We start from the raw sequence: 20,708 nt of genomic DNA on the forward strand, positions 1-20,708 counted from the left end.
GGTTTGACCATGGCAAGCTGCCCTGTCATTCCATAGATTATTCAGGAATATTCCAGAAACAAAATGGAATGGTTTCTACTTCATTGTCCTGGATCCTCCCAGAGAACTTGGACTGGAGAGATGACTTGTTGGTAATGTACTTGCCACGAAAGTCTGAATTTGACTCACAGCACCCATGAGAAAAACCCAGGTGCTATGGCACACCCTTGTAACCCCAGTGACAGGGAGGCAGAAACAGAAGAATCAAGTCAGTCTAGGCAAAGTAATGAGCTCCAAATTCAGTGAGAGACCCTGTCTCAAAAATAAGGTGGAAAGCAATTGAATAAGACACACAACATTGACCTCTGGCCTCTACATGTACATACATGTGCACACAAACACACACAAAGAATCTTCCCAATGGTCTGATTGAAGACACCAGGGCCAGAATTTAGGAATGGGTTGGTTGATTAGTTTAAGATAGGGTCTCTCTCTGTCACCCAGATGGCCTCAAACCCACAATAAAGCCCCAAATTCATAGCAATCTTCCTGCCTCAGTCTCCCAAGTACCGGAATTACAGCCATGAACCTAGAGATTATGCTGAGTCCTTCTGCACAAGAACCAATTGTTCCTGTTCTAAGGGAAGGAAGGCTATGGAGCTTAGGGTTGGCCTCCAACCACCAAAGAATAAGGACCTCCCTGACCCAAGCTTTGACACATACCTGTAAAGTGGGAGGAACTGAGAATAAAGAAAAGCATGAACATTGTTTAGCAAGTCCCCAGTGGAAGGCCTCAAGCTGGGCTGATCAAGTCACATGCTTAAGCCTCAGCTTCCTTCTGTGTAAAATGGAAAGGACTTTTCTACAAAATAAGATATAGTATATCCAGGGTGCATGTTGGTTACAGTCAGTGTTCAGCTCATGATGTTTCCTGCCCCCAAGGAAAGCTTTTTGAAAATCAGATGGAAAGAAAGAGACAGACAAACTCTCTTCAGCTGAATATACTTGACAATGGACAAGAAATGATGGCCTGAGTATACCTACAAGATGCCAGCATGACAGTGAGGTGAGCAAGTGAGGTGCTTTCTTTCTGAGGTCCCTGCCAGTCAAAGCCTGGAACTTCCACAGCCCTGATAAGGAGAGAGCCTCCTTAAATTTTTCTAGTCCTTTCATTGAACCATTCTGCGCTGGCCCTTCTCTGTGCAAACATGGAAAGAAAGAGAGTTGGTGGATGGAAGGCTAGGGAATGCTATTGAGCTCACCAAACAAGAATTGACAACAGAGACCATAATCAGAACCAGAAAAATTCCGAGGTTCTTTGCAGCTCCCTGGGCATAGACTTTTATCTCAATAGCAGAAAAGAATCACATTGAAATATGTATACTTCTTTCCCACATGCAACCATGGAAATCAGGATACAGCAAGGGCATCTTGTTCCCTAAGATCCCAGGGAGAGAAACTTAATGCACATGGCTGTGGCATTCTACTCTCTGGAACTGCTTAGCAGATCATGAAATGGAAGTAATAAAATGTCAGGCTCTCCCCCACCAGATTAAGCCCCTTACTGCAATCAAATAAAATCAGAATTGCACAGCTGGCCAGGGGAAGCCAGATGTTGACTTGATGATGCAACTCAGGAGAAGCTGGGGGTGACCAGCCATACCCTTGCTTATGACAACCTCCAAACCTGTTAGGGACAGAAATGAGTCCAGTCCATCAAGTCAAGAACACCAGCTTGGCTGAGGCACCTCTTCCCCAGAGCTCAGAAGACAGCACCTCCCTACCATCTGCCATACCCTTCATTCAAAGCACAGCTTGTTCAGTGGCAGATGTCTGTTGGGTCTTTCTAAAAGTGCACAGAGGTTCAAATGGCTAAAACCTCAGAGTCTCTGATCATCCAAATACTGCCTTCCTCTTCCAGACTACCACAGAGGTCTGATGGTGCCATCTAAGCCAGATGGCAACTTCCTCTACTAAAAGCTATACCAGTCCTGTCCTTTGAACAATCAATAGCCAGAGGGCAAGCTGAAGAGATGGTTCAGTGGGCAAAGTGTTTGCATTGCAAGCCTGAGTTCAATCCCCAGAAGCCACACTAAAAAGCTGAGAGTTGAAATATACACCTATAATCCCTGGGTAGTTGGAGACAGGAAGATCCCTGTGGCCTCATTAGTGAGCTCTAAGTTCACTAGTGAGAGACCCTGTCTCAAAAGAACAAGTGCAGAGCTATTGAGGATGACATCAATGCTGGGTTTGCATGTATACATGGGCACATGAGCACATGCACCACACACACACACACACACACACACACACACACACACACGAAAATAAACAGTAGGCAACGACCATTCCATTTGATGACAAAGGGCCATTGCTTTGTGCCAGGAACTGATGGAGATCCATATGGAGAGTTATTCTGTTTGGCATCGACATTTTTATTTGCACACACCTGATGCATATAGTGGATATGTATTAATAAACCTGAAGGTAGACAAAGCTGGCTTCCAACTCATAGAGAGCCGTCTGCCTCTGCCTCCCAAGTGCTGAGATCAAAGGTATGCACCACCATGCCTGGCTTATGTGCCCTGATTTCCACAAGTTCTAGGAATTCAAACTCAGGTCCTCATCCTTGCATACCAAGCACTTTACCCACTGAGTCATAGGCCCAGCCCCCACTTCCCTTGACTTTAGAGCCACCATAAAGACATGACCACACAACTCAAACCTGTGCTGTGTTCCACCCTCATCTCTTACCCTCCTGCCACTGTGCTCATTTGCTCTCTCTCTCTCTCTCTCTCTCTCTCTCTCACACACACACACACACACACACACACAAACACACACACTAAAATTCTTTCTGCTTCCCAAGTTCCCTCTAGACTTTAAGTAAGCTGATCCTCCTGCCCACACTTTTCCCCCAGTGTCTTCAAGGCAGCCCCACACCAGCCTAGGAGTTTGAGCACAAATGTCATCCCACCCACACTCCCTCTTGCCTGTCCCCACTCCCACAACTTCATTGAGTGTCCAACCTCTACAAAAGTGGTTCTCAACCAGTGGGTCATGACCCCTCAGGTCAAACTGCCTTTAACAAGGGTCATCTAAGACCATCAGAAAACACAGATATTTTTATTACGATCCAGTAGCAAAATCACAGTTATGTTGTAGCAACAAAGTAATTTTATAGTTGGGGTCACCACAACACAAGGAACTGTATTAAAGGGTCCAGCATTAGGAAGGTTAAGAACCACTCCTCTACATTAGCCAATCTCTTAATAACAGCCATTAATCACCCTCAAATGCTTCTACCCTTGGACTCTCCTCTTTAAAAAAATTATTATTATTATTATTATTGTGTAGTTTTTCTTATTTTACATACTGATCCAAGTTCCCTCTCCCTCCCATTTTCCCATGCCCCCACTGACACCCCTATCCACTCCCCAGGGACAGTGAGGCCTTCCAGGAAAGATCATTAAAGTCTGTCAAGACATTTGGAGTATGGCCTAGGCTCTCTCTTTTGTCTCTAGGCTAAGGGAATAACTCTCCATGGGGAAGTCCTTTCATGCACCAGGGGATACATCCTGGTTCCACTGCCAGAGATCCTATAGACTGCCCAGGCCTCCTAACTGAGACCTACGTTCAGGGAGTCTGGGTCAGTACTATGCTGGTTTCCCAGCTATCAGACAGGGGTTCATGAGCTCCCCCTTGTTCAGGTCAGCTGTCTCTGTGGGTTTCTCCAGCCTGGTCTTGACCCCCTTTGCTCATCTGCCTCCCTGCCCTTCTGCCTCCCTGCAACTGGATTCCAGGAGTTCAGTTCAGTGTTTAGCTGTGGGTGTCTGCATCTGTTTCCATTAGCTACTGGATGAAGGCTCTAGGATGGCATATAAGGTAGTCATCAATCTCTTTATCAGGAAGGGCATTTAAGGTGGCTCTCCACTATTGCTTAGATTGTTAGTTGGGGTCATCCTTGTAGGTCTCTGGATATTTCCCTAGTGCCAGATTTCTCTTTAAACCTATAATGGCTCCCTCTATTATGGTATCTCTTTTTCTTGCTCTCCTCTATTCTTCCCCCGACTCAATCTTCCTGCTCCCTCATGTTCTTCTCTCCCCTCCTCTTCTCCCCATCTCTTTCTCCTAACTCCCTCTCCCTCACTGCTCCCAATTTGCTTGGGGGATCTTGTCCCTTTTCCCTCTCTGGGGGACCATATATGTCTCTCTTGGGGTCCTCCTTGTTTCCTCGCTTCTTTGGCGGTGTGGATTGTAGGCTGTTGACCCTTTGCTCTATGTCTAAAATCCATATATGAAGGCAAATCCATATTTTCCTTCAAATTTCAAGATTCCATTGTTTTTTTTCCCCACTGAGTAGTACTCCAATGTGTAAATGTACCACATTGTCTTTATCCATTCTTCAGTTGAGGGGTACCTAGGTTGCTTCCAGGTTCTTGCTATTACAAATAATGCTTCTATGAACATAGTTGAACAGATGTCTTTGTTGCATGAATGTGTACCTTTTGGGTATATGCCTAAGAGGAGAATTGCTAGATCTTGTGGTAGACTGATTCCCATTTTTCTGAGGAACCACCATACTGATTTCTAAAGTGGCTGTATGAATTTGCACTCCCACCAGCAGTGGGGGAGTGTACTCCTTTCTCCACATCCTCGCCAGCATAAACTGTCATTGGTGTTTTTCATTTTAGCCATTCTGACCAGAGTAAGATGGTTATCTCAGAGTTGTTTTGATTTTCATTTCCCTGATGGCTAAGGGTCTTTCTTAATGGTCTTTCAGTCATTTTAGATTCCTCTATTGAGAATTCTCTATTTAGTTCTGTACCCCACTTTTTAATTGGATTATTTGGTGCTTTGGTGACTAGCTTCTTGAGTTCTTTATATATTTTGGAAATAAGCCCTCTGTCAGATGTGGGGTTGGTGAAGATCTTTTCCCATTCTGTGGGCTGCTATTTTGTCTTGTTGATTGTTTCTTTTGCCTTACAGAAGCGCTCTGTCTCTCTCTCTCTCTCTCTTTCTCTCTCTCTCTCTCTCTCACACACACACACACACACAGAGAGAGAGAGAGAGAGAGAGATATGCACACATACACAAAATCTAAAATAATTTTTTAAGTGAAGTAATTTACCTTGCTTCCTAGTACTTATAAGTGGCCAGGTGCCTCATTTCCAGACTCATTCAGCATCTGTAAAGCCCCCAGGGGCAATGACTCCAAATGCAGTGAGTTTATTGTCCACAGATGCCCAGAGCACAGATCCATTGAAGATAGGGAAGAGGCTTAAAATAATCCTATGCAAATTGCACTGTCCAAACAGAGGGAGAATGGATGAGAATTGTCAGATGCAGGGAAATGGCCACTTTGGCATCAAGATGGAACCTTTGTTTCTGAGGAATATTAGGAAGACTTGGAGATTTGGATGCTGTTGTTGAACATACACAATAATGTTGAATTTAATGTTTGTTGGTTTGTTTGCTTGCGTCTAATTTTTTTCTGTGGGGAAGCATATTTTCAAGATTTATTTCACTTGTACTTGTGTCCAGTGTGTCCACAGAGGCCAGGAGAGGGTGTTGGATCCCTAGGAGCTGGAGTTACAGGCAGTTGTGAGCCACCTGATGTGGGTGTTACTATCTGAACTTGGATTCTCTGATAGAGCAGTAAAATGCTTTAACTATTGAGCCAGCTCTAGCCCCATTCTTTTTTTTTTTTTTTTCAGAAGGGATCTCACTGAGTATCCCAAACTGGACCCAAACTTGTAACAAACCCCCTGCCTCATCCACTCAAGTCCTGAGGCTGTAGGGACGTGCCACCATCCCCAGCTTGAATCATTATTGAATCAGTTTTCTCTCAGCTGCTCTCATCGCCTCCGAGACAGTCATTGCTAAGTCTGAGTGTATCTATAATGCTTCCAACACAGCTCTTCCCTGATTGGTGAGGACAACCTCAGACTGTGGACACTGGCAAGCAGCAGAGGTGCCGGTGTATAAAGCTCTCCCTTTACATTGTAGTGACTGATATGGTCCTTATCCTGGTTAGGTTTCATTGTCAACTTGACCCAACCTAGAATCACTCAGTAAGAGAGAATCCCACTTGAGGTATTGCCTCCGACAGATTGGCCTGTAAGCAAACCTATGGGATGATCCTTGTTTAATGATTGATATGGAAGGTCCAGTGCATGATAGGCTGTGCCCCCCCCCCAGGCCATGGTCCTGGAGTATATAAGAAAGCAAACTGAGCAAGACATGGGAGCAAGCAGTGTTCCTCTGTGGCTCTCCCTCAGTTCTTTCCTCTCCCTACTGGGATGATACAGGCAGCACCAATGGGAGCCATTGCTACACTCTATGTTACAATGCACAGCAAAACAAACTTGTATAGTAAATACATAAATAGTTGTCAACATTTACCCATCCCTGAACACACTGCACCCCACTCAATTATAAATGACCTTGACCTGACACAGATACAGGCACTCTCATGTTTGCACACAACAATCTCTGACACATTATCTGCTCCATATTCACACTCTAGTCTCTGTGCACAGCTGTTACATGCCCTCCTTTGGGATACATGACACTACCAACAATATTTGCAGAAGATCATCCCATCACAGGACCCCAGCTGCACCAGTAGCCACATACAATGGCTATGTCCTTCATCAGTCCAGTACAGCTCCTTGAGATCTAAATAGGGCATTTTCAGAGCCTGAGCAAGGATATCCAGGAAATCCCAACATACCTTACAAATCTCCTAAGAAACACCAGACTGTGTCTGTGTTTTTATTACTGTGTATAATGGTTTAATTATTTTTAAATTGTTAACCCATGTACCAATATTTACAAACACTTCCTATTAGCAGGTATATTTGATTAATTAATAAATGTCTCACTCATCATTCAGTCATCACACAATGGCTGAACACCAATTAAGTTTGAGACACTTGGGGTATTATAGAATAGGGAATAAATAAAAGAAAATTATATGATCTTTGCCCTTGGATATAAACAGATACAGCTTCAAAAACAAACAGTTGAGACTAGCAAGTGGTTCACTGGGTAAAGGTGCTTTGCCATCAGGAGTGATAGCCTGAGTTTGATCCCCAGGACCCACAAGGTGGACATAAATATATATATATATATATATATATATATATATATATATATATATTCCTTCGAGTTGTCCTCAGACTATCATGCATATATGTATTCACATACATACACACATGCCATAGATAGATAGATAGGTAGATAGATAGATGTAATTAAAAATGTTTAAAGTCAGTGTAATGTACATCTGGGATCCTGTCATACAGGAAGCTGAGACAAGAAACACAACCCTGTAAATAAATGTATAACAGCTGTCTCATGGCTTAACAGGACATGGTGAGTGAGGGAGAGAAGATGGGGACACAGGAGACACTGACTGGGAGTCCTAGGTAGCATGGATAGTGGTAGAGTTGGAAAGGAAGCAGCGGCCTGGAATTCAGTGGGTAAACTTGGGCTGCAGCAGGACATGAAGGAAAAGGGACATGCCCTGACATGGTGAAGTACAGAGATGAACACTAGCCATTACAGCAGATCATTAGACAATTAGCAAGGATGCCAATAGAGAAGGAGTTGGGCGAGGGAAAGTCATGAATCGGTCAGTGATGGAATGCCTACCTAATGTGTACCGGATCCCAGGGGTCAGTCCCCATCAATGAAGACAAAGGTTCAAGAAAGAAGACAAGCACAGAATGAGTCAAGTTCAGTATGGACCCTTGGGGTACACAGGGCTATCATGAGTGTGTGCTCACAAGTATGTACACACACACCCCATTTTTGAAGACCCACATGCTTCTGTCAGGACAGCACATGGATTCCTCTATCTGAGCATAGCTGTAGACTTCAGGTCTCTTAGGGACCCAAAGCAACCCAAATGATTGCTCTTCAACCCTTAGGCCTCCAACTGTGACTCGTATTGAAATCTGGGCACATTTGGGACTTTGCTTAGACATTACTAATCTACCTTATTAGGGAAAAGAGACCTAACAGCAATACCTTGGAGCACCACCAGACACTTGGTTTCCAAGCTTCCACTACCATGCCTCAACTTTGCCTACCCTGCTCCCTTTTTATAAGCAGTGCTGTAAGTTACTGAAGATATTTTGGTATAGACTTTAAGCACAGGGCTAAGAAAAAGAGAAGTGCTCAGCAAGAAAAACATCCATGAAGTCAAATTTTTTATTTGATGGGGGGGAGGGTAGTGTTTACTATGTAACATAGGATGGCTTCAAACTTCAGCAATCCTTTTGCCTCAACCTCTGGAGTACTGAGATTACAGAAGAGAACCACCTCCAGTTTCTAATGGCGGATTTCTAAAACACTTGTTTTGTAATGTAGGCACCTATGTGCATAAGTATATAAGCCTGTAAAAGGTCAGTGGTTGAATTTGTATTTCCATACGCACTTGACTGTAGCAACTTTTATTCATCTATTTGTTTGTTTTTACAATGGAGGATTCTGAGGAGAACTTGAAAGGAAATGGTTGTGTTACCTCTGAGATCCTTTCACTGCCCATGTACCTGTGAGAGCACAGGTACCCAAAGCAGAGCTGAGCCAGCCAGACTGACCCCTCACACTCCTCCTCAAGGGAGACACAGACCCAACCCCTTGGCCTCCTCTCCCAAGGAGACCCAGCAGTCACTGTGATGACTCATGACTGCAGACACCGTGAGGAGCCCAAGAGTTCTCAAGCTGTCAGACACTGGCTGTCTGCCAGGCTCCAGGCTGGCTTCCACTGGAGCTGCGTAAACAGTATGGCCTGTGTCTTCCTATTAAAGACCATCTTAATGACCAGCTCAAACTCAAAGCACTCCCAGGGTCTCACATGGATAGACAAGGCTGGTGTCTGATCAGAGTATGGAGAAGAGCCACCATCAACCTTGTGTTTCTCTCTCTCTTCTTAGCCTTGCTGCTTCCAAGGAGGCTGAAGCTGCCCGCTCTGCACCCAAGCCTATGTCACCCTCAGACTTCCTGGATAAGCTCATGGGGAGAACTTCTGGGTATGATGCCAGGATCAGGCCCAACTTTAAAGGTAGGAAAACATTTCTTTCAGAATCACAGGAAATGTTCTCCCATGGTATGCACAGGCTGTGACCCCACACACACACACACACACACACACACACATTTCCTTCTTCGCCCAAGGCAGACATTGCTAATCAATGCAATCTCTTTTCCCAAGTCCAGACAGAGCCTCAGAGAATTCAGTTCAATAGTATATCTGCTTTCTGGGAGTCAGTAAGTGAATTAAGGTCTATTTTACTATATCTAGTGTCATAGGCAGTAAAACAAGGAATGTGGGTCAAATTTTGGCTGAAGCACCAGCTTCCTCTATGAGCTGGGACAAGCCACTCCCTTTGTCTGGGTCTCAGTTTTCACATTTCTGCAATGCAAGCGTGGCTGCATGTACAGTCATGAGGCAGGGTTCTTGGGGTTTTAGGTTTCCACCAGGAGCTCTGAGAAGAAGACATGGGTGAGAACTGGGTCCACCCCAGCCTTGACCCAAGGAGCACCACTTCCATTTGTCCTCCTCAAATCCAGCTGTAGGAGGCTAGTAAACAATTCTGCAAGTTCCTCATCTAAATGAGACTCACTATTTCACATGCCTACTGAAGCTGGGAGAGAGTTCTGATTTCCCTTCTTGTTGAGACACAAAGCAACCTGAGGAAGGAAGGGTTGTTTTGGCTCACAGTCTGGAAAGACACAGTCCATTTGGCGGTGAAGACCCTGCAGCAGGGCTGGTCTCTGGGGTTCATCTCCCTTTCTCCTCTTTGTTCAGTCAAGGATGGAAGCCCATGGCATGGGGCTGCCCACATTCAGGATGGGTCCTCCCAGCCAAAGGTCAGACACTCCCAGGTAGAGACAGTGGATAAAAAGAGTTACGGGATCCTGTAAATGAAGATGCCCCCAGCATGTAGGTGGGAATGTGGGCCCCACATGGCCAGATGAACCAATAGTCCATGAAGACCCAAAACTGAGCCCTACAAGAAATTCCTAATTTCTAAATCATGTAAATTCAAACAAAACATGTTCAGGGTCCATCACTGCCAAAGTACACATGCTGATCCAGGCAGTTAGACAAAGTTCTCTGCATTCATAGTCCCATTGGGACCTTAGTACCACTAACAAGAGGAGACCAGGTCTCTATGTTCTCTAACACCTTTGAATACTCTCTTAAGTGACCTGAATCTGCAGAAATGGCCTTAAGAACCTCTTAGGTTCCTGTGCACCCACATCTACTACACAGCACTCTGTAAAATTTTTATTCTAAGAGCCAATAATAGTAAGATCAATTCTCGGTTCTTGGTGTTTCTTCTTGACACTCCTGTGGCTCAAGTCCAAGAGCAAAGATGGATTTGACATCTGGGAAAAGTTACCTACTGGGTGCCTCCACATGTCCCCCATTCCATTTCCCACACCCCCTCCTCTGATTGCTCTTATATTGCCTACACACACACACACACACACACACACACACACACACACACACACATTCATCCCATTCCCTATAGCCCTTTTCTAACCATTTTGTCCACAATTCTCTGCAGACAGAAAGCAATCTGGGAGACACCTGGGAGTTTGTGTGGATGCCCACCTCTTAGCCTTGTTTCCCTACCAGCTCCTTCACTGGCCCTCATCATCATTAGCACAGCCTTGCTTCTTGGCATCTCTGTTGCCAAGTAAATACTATAACAAAAAAATTGAAGGAAAAGGAATTTGGTTTACCTTACACTTCCACATCATAGTCCCTGAGGGAAGTTGGACAGGAACACCAGGAAGGAACCTAGAGACAGAAACTGATGTAGAGGCCATGGAGGGATGCTGCTTACTGGATTGCTCAGTTTGCTTTCTTATGCATCCCAGAACTACCTTCCAAAGGAAGTATCACCTACAATGGGCTGGGTCCACCTACATCAATGACTTATTAGGAAAATACATTGTAGGCCAATGTGGTGAGGGCATTTTCTCAACTGAGGTCACCAAATGTCTCTAGCTTGTGTCAAGTTGGCATAAAACTAGCTAGCACACCTTGGTTCTCTTTGATAGTACAGTTGACTGGAATTCTTCCCCAAGTTAAAATCTCAAATGTCTGAAGCAGAATCAAGCAGATATTATATTCAAGGGTAGAAAAAGATGAAGATAAGAAAAATACAGAGAACTCAGGGGCTAGAGAGACAGTTCAATGAGTTAAAAGTATCTGCTGTTCAGATCTCTGACACTGATGTAAAAGCCAGGCATGTCCACACATGACTTTAACACTAACACCAGTAATATAGACACAGGCAGATCTCTGGCCCCCCAGCATCCCTCTGATGAGATCTGGGTTCTGTGAGAGGCCCTGTCTCAAAAGATAAAGTTTAGAGCAATAGTCAGAGACACCCAACTTCTACCTCCCCTTCTGTTTTCTCTTTATCCAAATAAATAAGTAAAATGTAGAAAACCAGAGTCCCTGCAAGGTCCGGTCTTCCTCAGTTCCTGCCCAGGGATTCCAGAAAGGAATGAAAATGGTGGTCAGTAAGGTCCTCCAAGACAGGACTTAAGTTTGAGGTTCTATGTCAAAATCTCTGAAACTGACACTAAATAACATCTTTTGATAACACCATTGGCTAAGCCAAACCAATTCTGGTAGAGTAGGCTATGGACCTTAGCCACCAAGGCTGCTCTAATTGCCCCTAGCTCCTGTTTTTAGGAATTCTGTCTACAACGCCCCCTGGTGGACTCTTTCAGAACTTCGCCATATCAACGTCCTGTACCTCAAGGATCCATTTTGTCAAATGCTATGATTTGATAGCACCTAAACAGGGGCTTATTTTCCTCCTTCACTGAGCCCCAGACCAAGGTTTTTCTTTTTATTGAGCCTCATACTATACAGATGCTCTAAAGAGTTAACGCTGAGGTTCAAGGACTATTCTTTGTGCATGCCACCATACTTCACACACAGAAGGCCCTCTAAAAGCTTATGTAGCCCAAGCTGAGTCAAAGTCAAGATCCTCCTGCCTCAGTCCTAAATCTACAGGACTACATAATCTCTTAGACATCTTCCTCCTCCCCACTCGCTCCCCCTTCAGCCCATGCCTGGCTAGCAGCAAGGTCATCTCAGGTGCAGCTCTCACCCAGGAGCTAGGAGTAGGGCGTTGCTCCTCCCCTTTAAGACTAAAGCAGAAAGGTAAGCCTACTGTACCCCACCTCCTCAAACAAGACTTCCAAAGCCCAGGAAAACCCCAGCTTTCCTTAAATGGCCTTGCAGCTCAGACTTCAAAGCCCCCCCCCCAGACACACACACACACACACACACACACACACACACAGTTTGAAGCCTCAGTAGCTATTCCTTCTGCAGCTTGCCTGTACAACATGAGCAACTTGCTTCTACCAGCCTGAAGTCTGAGGTGGCTAAGGACTACAGACACTTGGTCTGAGGAGTCCAAAGTCAGTTTACACTCTAATATGGATGTAAATAGCACTAAGACTACTTATCCAGCCTATGTTCTGCCACTCTACTCCCCCCACCCCCGGCCCTGAGAGATCCCTTCGTGGGCCCGAGCCTCTGTCTTAGCATCCAAAGAGAGATGCAAAGAGAAGGACCAGACCTTCCCAGCTCTGAGGCTTTGCCTCAGCTAAGGCTCTGTGTGCTGCAGTAGCTTCCAGGGTCAGCAGCATAGCCCAATGCAAACACATACACAAAAGCAAAATTAAACTTTAATATTTAATGAAATATATACATTATCCTGCTGCCAATGGCAACTGGATTGTAATTTTCTCAAGATAATTTAATTTCAGATTTATATCCACAAACCAAACCTCCCCATGGGGTCTTTTTGGCTGGTGCCCTCTCACACTCATACATCAGCATCTCATTTATATGGAAGTCACAGCGCCAGATGCACACAGGCCCTGTGTGCATCACCTCAAGGCACGAGCAGTAACTCTTTGGGGCATCTAAATGATACGAGGCTAAATAAAAAGAAAAACCTGGATCTGGGGCTAAATGAATAAGGCAAATAAGCATCTGTTTATGTGACCTTAACAAAGCAGTAATTGTTGCCCAGCATAGGCAAACAATACTTTTAATATGCAGAATTATCCATGATGGAGGCACTGGATTCTGAAGGGGGTGATCCTTCCCAGCAACCCCCAAACCTAGCTATGCATTCCAATCACCCAGGTGGCTTGTTAGACAATAGGCCTTGTGCTAAGAGTCACCGCTAAGGTCTGAGCCAAGGGCCCTGCAATTTTTGTTCTGTTTTGGTTTGGTTTTGGGTTTTTTTTTTTTTTGTTTGTTTTTTTTTTGTTTTTTTGAGACAGGAGTCTTGCTCTGGAGCCCATGCTGACCTCAGATTTCTGGCCTTCCTGTATCAGCCAGCCTCTAGGGTGTTAAGATGACAGGCATGGGCCACAACAATTCTCGGGCTCTGCCATTAAAATTTTTCAGATGGCCTCAGCCACACCTAATTCTGGAAAGTAATTGGTGAAGTGATGCAAAGTACCCCAGCCCCACTAGCTCATAATCTAGACTATAGGCTAGCTTCCCTGAGAGGATGCCAAACCATCAAGAGCTAAAACTGGCCACCCAGTTTCCCTCACCAGTTTCTGCCTCACTCAGGCTGTCCCCTGCCCCTCGCATTACCACCCTTTCCTTATCCTTTAATTGTACTTTACACATAATATTCTCTGGAATGTACACACACACACACACACACACACACACACACACACACTGCCTTTTCTTCTTCTTATGAACTGGTTCATCTGAAAAGGAAATACAGATGTCCCAGGAGGTCAGAGGCAGACTGACTTTCAAGAAAAAATTGGGGAGATGGGGGGGGCAGCTCAGTGGTAGAGTTCTTGCCTAACATGGGCTAGGTCCTGAGTTTCATGCTCAGGAGAAAGGAGGAGAAGGAGGAGGAAGGCCCTTTAATGAGAAACACTCAGCCACCTGTGGGATTTCCTACCCACTGTCTTACAAAAACCCTTGTATCCCTAAAAGTTCTTGATACTCCCTGAGCCCTCAAAGATGGCTATTTGAGATAGAGATTTCCTTAATATTCCTCTAGACCAGCTTTGAATGAATTTGATTCCAAAAAAAAAAAGAAGAAGAAAGAAGATGAGGAGGAGGTGGATGAGGAGAAGGATAATGATGATAATTAATAATAATATTAATAACAATGTCCAGCCTTCCCTCTAAACTGTTGGGAGGACTGAGATTCAGAAAATAGAAGAGTCTGTTCCTTGCCCCAAGAGCAGGTGAGGCTGGAGTTGTATGCATACCTCAGAGGTTGACACTTACTGCCTTGAGGGGAGACCTGGATTCTCACCCCAAGAGAAAGCTTCCTCCTATCCATCAAACCTTCCAAGAGAAAGAATCTTAGCTAAGTTTATGTGCAAGCTTTGGACTACCTTTTGAAGATGGACATGATGGACTGGGTACCAGAGGACATAAAGCTGTCTACTCTCTTCTTTCCACAATCAGAAAACTTTGATTCAAGTCTTGGCTCTACTGCCTTCTATCCAGTGAGCCCAGATAAGTGACTAAAACCCTCTGTGCTCCTTTGAGAAGTGAGGACAATTATGCTCTTGGTGCATCTCCTGGAATCAACAAGAGATAAGTCCTGGAGGCACTCACAGTTATAACCCTTCAAGTGAAGGTCTAAGACCTATCTGAGTCCCAAGCACCTTCCAGGTCAGACCAAGGTCAACTCCTCTCTGAGGTTTTCCTGTCTTTGTCCTCAGACCCTTTCTCAGCTGAACTTTCTTTTTTTGAGCCCTCTTTGCTCCTGGTGCTATGCCTTTCTCTAGCTGTTTTACAATTGCTTATATGGAAACCCCATTCCATCTTCTAGATTCTTCCAGACATGATAGAACATGCCTGGAAATCCCAGCCCTCAGAAGGGAGAGGCAAAGGATCACTGTAGTTCCACTTCAGCTTGTCGTCGTGTAGCACTACAGGACTTGTGCCATAAAGGGGGTGGGGAAAGCTGAGTAAATAACTAAATTGGTAAAGTACTTACCTTGCAAGCTTGAGGACCTGAGTTCAATCCCCAGCACCTGGATGAAAACAATCACATCATTCTAATGCTAGGAGGTAGAGGCAAGTGGGTCCTTGGAGCTTGATAGCCAGCTAGCCTAGCCTATTGTGGTGGTTTAAATGAGAAATGCCCCCCATAGGCTTTGACATAGTTGGTGGTGTTATCTGACCTCCATCTGTGCACGTACACACACACATTCTGCCCCTGGCTATCTGACCCTGCTTCTTCTTCCCTATCAACCAGCTGTTAAGAATTAGACAAATCAGAACTGGGACCCTAGCTCCATCATTCTCTAGCAGTGAGGCCATAAATGAATAATTTGGCCTCTCTGACCCTCAGTTTCCTACTCTGCACAATGTGGGTGATAACCAGCCTTCTCACAGAGCCATTGGGAGGACACAGTGAGACCATGACAGTCAAGGTCTCACTGAAGCAACTCAGAGGCTGGTAACTTCTGCCATTTACAGAATGTGAAATGAAGGGCCCTAGCTTCAGCTGAGTGGCCCCCAGAAACAAGTACCAAGGCAGTGGCATTCCTTCCCTTCTTTTCTGGACAGAACAGGGCTAAAAAAGAAAAACCACTTGTCCAGAAAGTATTTAACAAAGGCTTGTTGACTGTCCATCAGGCTCCCTCCAGATCCCTCACCTGGTAATTCCCATCATCACCCCTTCATTCTCAGTTCACAAGTTCAAGGCAAAGAATTTGCTGCCCCTCGCAATTCCTGAGATGGCCTCCAAATGTTGTAGCCATAAATATATCTCAGACACAGATTAGAAGGCACCGATGGGGCTTGGGGAAGGGATTTTAGCCAGATGGCAGAATGATGAATCACCCTGTGTTAATGAATGCACAGCTTGGCTCAGCCTGCTCTGCAGTATACCTGCCCCTCACCTGGAAACTGGGGAGTCTAGTCTGGCAGAGATGCTAAATGCAAGCTGAGGATTCCAGGCACTTGGGGGTGGGGTGGATAACAAGCAGGGGGCTCCTTGGCCCTATAGGGAGGTCTACCCTTGAAGTTAGTTTCTCTGCAGCCTAAGACTCAATGGGACTCTCTTGATTGGCAGGTCCCCCTGTGAATGTGAGTTGCAACATCTTCATCAACAGCTTTGGCTCCATTGCTGAGACAACCATGGTGAGTATGTTATAGCAAACACTGTTCCTGCAGTAGATGTCTCTGCCCTGGGAATGTTTCTCCTCTACACTGCATTTCCTCCCCCCAAGAAGGCACAGAATTGGGTGTTTTTGTTGGGTCTCCTGGAGGCTCAAATAGTTTTTTTTTCCTGCCCAATTTGATGTTTTGGGTAAAGGTTTAACATCTGAAGAGAGTTAAGCTGCTAACCAAGTTAGCACAGGACAAACATTCAGAACTACAAGAGCGAAACTATAAAGTATAATAGGAGAGAAGTATGATTGAAGTCCCTCACATCTGTGTGTATGAAAATGTCAGAGTGGAGGCTGTGTATGGTGGTACATGCCAACAATCCCAGGCTCAGGAGGCAGAGGCAGGAGACTCTATGAGTTTGAGGCTAGCCTAGTCTATAGAGTGAGTTCAAGGCCATCCAGAGCCTGTCTCAAAACAATAACAACAAAATTACAAAAAAAAGATGTTTTAAAAATTAAACATCAAGGCTCAGGAGGTGGATCAGTCATTGAAGTGTTCGACATTCAAGCAGGAAGACCTGAGTTCAATCCCTAGAATCCACTTAATGCAAAAAAAAAAAAAATATAGATGGTATGGTGACATAAACTTTTAATCCCAGCACTAGTGAGGGCAGAGAGTGGAGTCAGGCAGATAGATGCCTGGGGCAGGCTGGCCAGCCAGACTAGCCTAATGGAGAGCACCAGGTTCTTGAGAAAGACTCAATCTCAAGAATAAGTTGGATGGCTCCTAAACAACACCCAGGTTGACCTCTGGCCTACACACACTCACACACACACACACACACACACACACACACACACACACACACACACCACAGCGTGTCTAGATTAAAGGAAAATATGTTCTGCTGTAGAAGTATGCACCTGTAATGACAGCAGGCTGTAATCCTCAAGAAGCTGAGGCAGGGACTTAAACGCTAGTCTGGGCTCCATAGTAAGGCCCAGTCTCAAAAACAAATCTATAAAAGTGAAAACCTGCTAATCACTTTCAGATTTACCCAGAGAATGGAGGAGCACACTGGTTATCAATAATGAAATGATGCTCTGTTGTTTGCTCTCTTTTTACTATGTTTTTAAAATTCTATAGTAAAAAAATTTAAATCAAGCAATTGCTCTAGGAGAGAAAAACACAAGGCAAAGATTGGTAAATGATAGTAGTGATCATTTCTGACTCATAGACTTATAGGTAATTTTTTTAAGTTTTATTCTGCCAGCATTGCTCCATCTTTCACATTTCTATGAAAAGTAGATATGATATTAGGAATTCCAAATGTGTGAAATGACAGTTTAAGAGTTTTTCTTAGCCACTCAAAATAAAACATAAATCAGTTGTACTCATATGGAGGGAGTGATCTAGCTTGTAAGAATAAAATACAAAAACAAAAACAAAACAAAAAGCATCCTGGTATCGACTTGTAGCTAGAGTGAGATTCAGCTCCCCCAGCACCCACACACTGACACCTCATGTCCCCAACACACTGACAACAACATAGAACCCCTTCATGCCCAATAAATTTTAATGACCCCAAGTATATAAGTATATAAAAAAGTACACAAATTAGATATTTACTTATAATCATACAGAAATTCATCTTAAAACAATTATTTAATATGTATGTAATTTTACCATTATTAAAGACAAAGCAAGTGTTTATACTAAAGTAACAGATATACTTAGTTTGCTTTTACATGAGTAAATTAAAATTTTGGGTATGTGCATGTGCCTATGCCTCTGTATGTGTGTGTGCCTCTGTGTGTGTGTGTGTGTGTAGTACATGTGAGTGTGTGGGTGGGCATGATCATGAGTGTGCAACTGCAGAAGAGAACATTGGGTATCTTCTCTCTCTTCCATATCTCTTTATTGCTTGAGATAGAGTCTCTTGATAAACAGGAAGCTTGCCATTTGGGATAGGCTGGGTGGCCAGGAAACTCCTGGAATCCTCATGTCTCTTCCCCTTCAATGCTAGAGGTATAAATGCTCATAGTCTTGCTTAGCTTAAAACAGAGAAAGAAAAGAAAATGAAAAAGCAGGTTCCTACTGTGAACTTCCTATGTAGTCCAGGATGGCCTTGAACTCACAGAGATCTGGCTACTTCTGCCTTTAAGTGCTTGGACTAAAAGTGTGAGCCACCACACCAGCCTTTCATTGCTCAGAATTTTATTTAAATGCTGGGGATTTTAACTTAGGTCCCTGTGCTTGCACAGGAATCACTCTTTCCCAGCCCCCAAAATTTAATTCTGACCAGATACTTGACACTATAGAATACAAGGCACTGTCAGCATTTTCCAGAGTTGGTCAGTATTGTGATTCATAGCCATCAGTGCCAAAAGTTGTCAATATGCATTACACCAATACATAGTACAAAAATGGCAGATGTGTGTTTAAGACATTTTCAGAAATTGTTGGAAATTCTGCCCTAATCCCAAACCAAAACACATTTAATCATTTTTTTAATGAAACTCAAGTCAGCAGTCTAAATAGCAATTTTCAAAATCAAACATTCCAACAGAGTGCAACACAAAGACACTGATTTGAAATATGAACACTCAAAAATTATAGTAGGAAATATTGTCTTTGTTTTCTACAATTACACCATGGCTATCTTTAGGAGTAGAAAACTTTGAATGTGGGCCTAAGGATACAATTTAATTGGTGCAGTGCCTACCTAGCATGTAGGATGAAGGCCTGGATTTGATGCCCCCACCAGTACCACATGTGTGCCCGATCATGCCTCTATTTCCAGAAATCAGGAGATGGAGGCATAGCAAGTTGGCTACATAGCAAGTTCAAAGCCAGCCAAGCACCTCAAGGAGCCCCTCATTGAAGTCTCAGGTCTCTACTCTGGTACCGTTCCCAGTCATACTTATCATTGTACCAGTCTATTTATTTGTCCCTCCCAGGACCGTACTGGGAGTTCACGGACCGCTGAATTCTTGTCCGGTATCCTGAAGTGCCCAACCTCAGCAGCCAACACTGCAATGCAGCTGCAGAAACTCAATCAATCTGTTAAATAAACAAGCCAAAGCAGATGCACTACTCACCGAGCCCAGCTGTTTCATGGTCCTCAACATTTACAAACACTGGACCTGTTCTTCCTGTTGTTGACTTGCAAAAATCACTGAACTCTTCTTGGGGCAAAGGGACCAAAATCTGTCCTCTTGCAAAGAAACTTGTCTTGACAGGGTCAAGGTGTGGTGTGCATTTAAAGGAAGACTGAGCTGGGAAGACCGTAGCTCAGCTGGTAAAAGTGCTTGCCACACAAACATGAGGGCCTGAATTCAGACCCTCAAAGCCCACATTAAAAACTGGACATGTTAGCACACACATCTCAGTGTGGGGGAAGTGGGGACAAGCAGGTCCCTGGAGCCCAGCCAGTAGAACCTAGTCAGTGAGCCCTCAGCCAAAAATCAATCAATCAATCAATAAAAGTAGATTGCACCTAAGGAACAATGCCTGAGGTTAACCTACAGCCTCTACACGGGCATATTAGCTGATTGGTTGATTAATTAAAACAAATCAGGGGCTGGACCACCTGCTTATGGAATTAAGCAAGCTCTGTAAGACAGGATACAATCATATACACACATAAATAAAACTAAATAGTGGGGAGCTCATGGACCCCAGACTGATAGCTGGGAAACCAGCATAGGACCGACTCAGACCCCCTGAATGTGGATCTCAGTTAGGAGGCCTGGGAAATCTATGGTACCTCTGACAATAGAACCAGGATGTATCCCTAGTGCAGGAACAGACTTGGGTAGCCCATTCTCCATGGAGGGATACTCCCTTAGCCTTGAGACACACAAGGGGTAGGGCCTAGCCCTACCCCGAATGACTTGACAGACTTTGATGATTTCTCATGGAAGGCCTCATCCTCCCTGGGGAGTGGATGGGGGTTGGGATGAGGGGATCTGTAGGGGAGTCATGAGAGGATGGGAGGGAGAGGAAACTGGGATCAATATGTAAAATAAGAAAAAATATTAAATAAATGTAACAAAAAATATAGATAGATAGATAGATAGATAGATAGATAGATAGATAGATAGATAGATGCAAGGTGGAAATCCAACCATAGCACCAAGCTCAGGGTACCTAAGGGAGACACTGTAGATGATGACTCTGGGGACAGCCTACAGGAGGAGTCCAAGGAAATGCCAGTGTTCAGAAAATGAAGGATTGGCTATATATTTCCCTTGGGATAACCTATAGAGCACAGTCTTTGCTCCCTGTCAAGCAGGACAGAGGCAGCCCACCTCCAGCCCACATACTCTAAAATACTATATGTTTTCATTATCTTCCTAACTATATATTTATATATATTTACCTAATATACTTTGCACATGACTTAGAAAGAAATCTAAAATCTCAGACCTAGATAAAAAAAAAATGTAGAAATTACCTACCATGGTGGTATGCACCTTTACTCCTAGCACTTGGGAGGCAGAGGCAGGAGGATCTCTGTGAGTCTGAGGCTACTTAGGCAAGGTCACACAGCACA

At 44.3% G+C, this 20,708-nt stretch overlaps 1 protein-coding gene across 1 annotated transcript in view; it reads left to right on the plus strand.

Moving 5' to 3' along the window:
* Nucleotides 1–16,238, plus strand: part of LOC127219265 (glycine receptor subunit alpha-1-like) — a 39,149-nt gene extending 22,911 nt beyond the window's left edge. The window contains exons 2-3 of the mRNA XM_051180645.1: nt 8,925–9,052; nt 16,113–16,238. Of these exons, the coding sequence (XP_051036602.1) occupies nt 8,925–9,052; nt 16,113–16,195 (211 nt within the window). The 3' untranslated portion in view covers nt 16,196–16,238. The remainder of the gene's footprint in view (nt 1–8,924; nt 9,053–16,112) is intronic.
* Nucleotides 16,239–20,708: the final 4,470 nt, after the last annotated feature.

The sequence above is a fragment of the Phodopus roborovskii genome, unplaced genomic scaffold (genome assembly GCF_943737965.1).
Source record: "Phodopus roborovskii unplaced genomic scaffold, PHOROB, whole genome shotgun sequence".
In the NCBI taxonomy this organism is placed as follows: Eukaryota; Metazoa; Chordata; class Mammalia; order Rodentia; family Cricetidae; genus Phodopus; species Phodopus roborovskii.